Raw genomic sequence first — 4,154 nt, forward strand, 5'->3', positions numbered from 1 at the left:
TCTACAGCAACGTAAAAGAAACTAAGCAAAGATAAAGAAAATATAAATCACACGGGTGGAAAGATATTAAGCAAGCTCGGACTCAAGAATAAAGTCTATAGAAGATTAAATATTTAAAAATATAAATTTAAATCGTACGAAAGGAAACTTATTCAATACATTATAGTTTGCTACTCATAATTATTAGATTACCTTGTGTCTTGCTACTGACTATGTTGGAAATAATTTAGTTTCGATAGGAGTAGTATAATAGGTTTGGGAATTAGGATTTTGAGTTTAATTAATTGTTAGCTTGTTCCGTTTTATAATTTTAAGAGCCCAAGGAAAAATTTAATGTCTTATTATTTTTAATCTTAATATATAAATATATATTTTTCATGTAAATTTATTCAGTACGGTTCGGTATTTTTTCAATATATTTTCATAAAATAAAAAATCTATCCTAATTGTCAGTACAGTTATAAATTTAAATAAAAATCTGCGATTTTATTTAAAAAAATCTAAAAATTAGTTCGGTTCGATATGATTCCATCGGTTTAGTCGATTTTTAAATATCCATTAACACTCTTGTGTAAAGGCAGTAGAACCATTGCATGCCAAGTCCGTTTGTCTTCTGTGTAGTCTTCGGTCAACATTTAGCCCCAGCGTACTATTCTGTAGGTTACAGAGGCCGGCCATAAGATGCCACTGACAATGATTTTGTGCTGATTATTGGATACCCCAAAATTGGTTAGAGCTGTTGTTTGGCTAAATAAAGGCAGACATTATAAGCCACTTGGCAGAAACCATTTTGGGCCCAAGTCACTGCCTTTTCTTTAGTATTCAAATTGCAAAGAATTCATTCAGAAGAAAAATACAGTTTAGCCATGGAAAGAGCATTGGAATGGTTAAGGCCACTTATTGATTCCAACAATTGGGAATATTGTGTTGTTTGGAAGTTGGGTGATGACCCTTCTAGGTAAGAGTTTAACTAAAAAGTTTTTTTTTTTTTTTGCATGTATACATATAAACTGTTCAATCTCTTTGACATAAAAGAAGCTTCTAATGTTGTGGCAATGGTGGTTCAAAAATTGCTTTACGTAGCAAAATCGAATCCTAACTGTGATGTTGTTGAATTTTTTGTTCTGCCACTGCAGTGAAAATGATTGCAATGTGTATGAGAAATTGTCTGTGTGTGTGTTTAGGTTTATAGAATGGATAGGATGTTGCTGTGCTGGAGCTAAAGCAGTTGATGTCAATGTGAAGAAAGAAAATGGAGGACAGCTGACATTCACTACTCTGTGTAGAGATAGCCAAATTCAGCATCCTATTAGAACAAAGGCTTGTGAGGCTTTAGCTCATTTTCCTCTTTCTATTTCCCTTTATTCTGGGTATGTTTCTATTCTTGATATTTGTACTTCCTTTTCATGTATTGCTGTTTTATTTCAAGCTACATACTATAAAAGGCATGAACATAGACTAACTTGAAGATATGTAAAAACAGGATTCAGGGAGAGGTAGTAACATCAAATGAACCAAAATGGATTAATCATACTGAGGTGTCCAATTCAAATTTGTCTCATGTAAGTACCAACTCTGATTTTTTTCATTTATTTATGCCTCAAACTTAAAATCTTTACTGAACTCTCAAGAATACTTATAGTAATGTTTTAAATTGAATTTGTCGACTTGTTAGTACCCTTGGCAGGAATTAAAGGGTACCTTAGTGTTGATCCCAGTTGCTGGTGGACTGGTTGAGCTCTACAATTCAAAGCTGGTAAATCATTCTCTATTAGGTTTTAAAGTTAATGCAAGATGTGAGATAATGTACTTCTGATAAGAATGGTATTGATACAGAGGATTCATACAGCCTACATCAACTAATTTTGGATTGAGAGTTAGCTACTTAATTGATTTTGCCATACTATATGCACCAAACTTAAAGTATAACCACTCTTCTTATATCATTTGCTTTTGAGCAGATATACAAAGATCAAAAGACGATTGATTTCATTATCAATCGGTTCAAACTTGGTTCAGAAAATGCCAATAGTTCCACAGCAAAGAGAGAAGATCAACCTCTTGATTCCTTTCCCTTTGAGAAATTGCTGTTTTGTGCTCCTCCCCTGCAATATACAAGTTTTCCTTCAAGTGCGCCTCTTATTTCTCAAGTATCTGAATCTAGTGCTAATCCTAGCATTCAAGGATCACCCACTGGTTCCATTCCTTCAAATGAACTTACCTTGTGTCATTCAACTTCTGACCATCTGTCGCGAAACATACCTTTAAGCCGATGTAGTGACGGGGATTTTGAGCACACTGAGCTTCAGTGCAGTGGAAACTTGTCAAGAATGGAAGGTACTGTTTTTCCTTGGAACCAAGAAAATTATATAATTGCAGGAGATGGCTACACAATGGGTAAGAAAAGACAAAGAGGACCATATCAGTCGAAGAATCTTGTCACTGAGAGAAAACGAAGGAACAGAATTAAGGATGGTCTTTTTGCTCTACGAGCTCTAGTTCCCAACATTTCCAAGGTTGCTAATTAAGTTACTTATTTGATAATTAAGCATGTACTTCAAAATTTGATACCATCTTTGTTGCTGTTTCTTCAGATGGACAAAGTTGCAATACTTGGAGATGCAATCGACTATATAAATGAATTGCAAGAAAATGTGAAGTTATATCAAGCTGAACTCAATGAAATAGCAGCAGAAGTTTCCAACAATGAAAGTTCTGAAGTGGTTCTATCAGACATGAGTGAAATGTCCAAAGTTACCGGACCAGCAAATGAGAAAACACAAATTTCACTTAATACAACTAAAAGGACAAGAATGGAGGTGCTTGAAGTCGCTACAATTCTTAATTCTCTTATTACTAGATTTCACTGTTCTTGATTGAAGCCATATGTTTCCTTATATTGCTATAAATTAATCTGCATGATGTTATTAGTTTTTGATGAAGGGGCAAGTGGAAGTGAACCAAATTGGTGCAAGAGAGTTCTTGTTGAAGGTCTTTGGATCACATAAACCCGGAGGATTTACTCAGTTGTTGGAGGCTATGAATTCCTTAGGAATTGAAGTAGTAAATACGAATTTTACCACTTCTGGAGAGGAGATCTTGAGCATTTTCATAGCAAGGGTAAATGTCATTTCTCAATAACTGCTGAAATAATTACTATATACTGAGAAATGCAGCTGCAATCATGTCGGATCCTCCAAAAATCCATAAAATTTGGAGGATATACACGGGGTGTGATAATATTTTCGAGGATCCGAGCAACACAGCTCAGTATTATGTGATTTGACTTCAAAATGTATCTAACATGTCCTTTTTAGGGCTTAAAGAGAATACTTCATGTTTGATTTGAACGAATTTTTTAGATTATCGGTGTATGTTAACCAATTATAACATGCTACGTAACTACCCTCTTTTTTAAATCACAACGAGGTTTATTATAAATCATTTAGTTGGCTTTTAAGTAATCTGATGATGCAGAATTTGATGTTTCCACATGCTGACATCCGTTTGCTTCTTGCAGGCAAATGAGAACAGAGTTGTTGAAGCACAACAGCTGAGATCCTCACTTATTGAGCTGACAAGCTGAACATATCTATTGTTGAGCTATATATTCTGCTTAGCTTGTAGATCAATCATTTAACTTATTAGCTACATAGCTTCTAGAGACAAATCATTGACTATGTATAAAGATTGAGGATAATCTCGACTTTTGAACTATATATATGAATTGAAATCTAGGATTGAGGAGTCTCCATGTATGTTGATCCTAATGATCTTGTCCAAACTCCAAACATGTGCACTCGTTTTGATATTCGAAGGAAAAAGATATCTATCCACAGTTGTGTTTATATCTATCTAACTCGTAATGAATACATAACATGTGTTTTAATAGAAGAAAAAAGAAAAGTTGTTCTTAATTTGCCATTATACCATTCTACAGATGATTTTTCTCTACATACATATAAAACTGAAGAAATGGGTCCTTATTGTTGAAGTTTGGCAAAATGCCAAAGTCCCACATTGGTTGAGAGTTAAGTTTGGGGGGATTTTTCCCCTATAAAAGAAGGCCTAATGTTTAGGATTGAAACACACCTCTCATTTGTCTTCTCATCTGTTTAAGGCATTTGTATCTTCTCTCTTTAGTATTATTTCAC

General features: G+C 34.2%; 1 protein-coding gene across 2 annotated transcripts; it reads left to right on the plus strand.

Moving 5' to 3' along the window:
- The first annotated feature begins 604 nt into the window (after window positions 1-604).
- On the plus strand, window positions 605-3,852 carry LOC107805107 (transcription factor bHLH90-like). Of its 2 annotated transcripts, none has more exons than XM_016629095.2 (8): window positions 605-958; window positions 1,185-1,370; window positions 1,484-1,562; window positions 1,676-1,756; window positions 1,962-2,516; window positions 2,595-2,819; window positions 2,932-3,120; window positions 3,521-3,852. In XM_016629095.2, the coding sequence occupies exons 1-8, from the start codon at window positions 867-869 to the stop codon at window positions 3,584-3,586; spliced, it is 1,473 nt and encodes a 490-aa protein (XP_016484581.1). In that variant the 5' UTR covers window positions 605-866; the 3' UTR covers window positions 3,587-3,852. The 2 variants fall into 2 exon arrangements, with proteins under 2 accessions (XP_016484581.1, XP_016484582.1); XM_016629096.2 differs by having other exon boundaries at window positions 1,688-1,756.
- The last annotated feature ends 302 nt before the right edge of the window (window positions 3,853-4,154 follow it).

Source organism: Nicotiana tabacum, chromosome 20, assembly GCF_000715075.1.
Source record: "Nicotiana tabacum cultivar K326 chromosome 20, ASM71507v2, whole genome shotgun sequence".
Classification (NCBI taxonomy): domain Eukaryota; kingdom Viridiplantae; phylum Streptophyta; class Magnoliopsida; order Solanales; family Solanaceae; genus Nicotiana; species Nicotiana tabacum.

Excerpts from the sequence above, each read along its gene's own strand:
- LOC107805107 (XM_016629095.2), top strand. The coding sequence starts at position 867 with ATGGAAAGAGCATTGGAATGGTTAAGGCCACTTATTGATTCCAACAAT. Across the intron at positions 1,371-1,483 it reads TCTATTTCCCTTTATTCTGG|GATTCAGGGAGAGGTAGTAA; the intron begins GTATGTTTCTAT and ends ATGTAAAAACAG. Across the intron at positions 1,757-1,961 it reads AGCTCTACAATTCAAAGCTG|ATATACAAAGATCAAAAGAC; the intron begins GTAAATCATTCT and ends GCTTTTGAGCAG.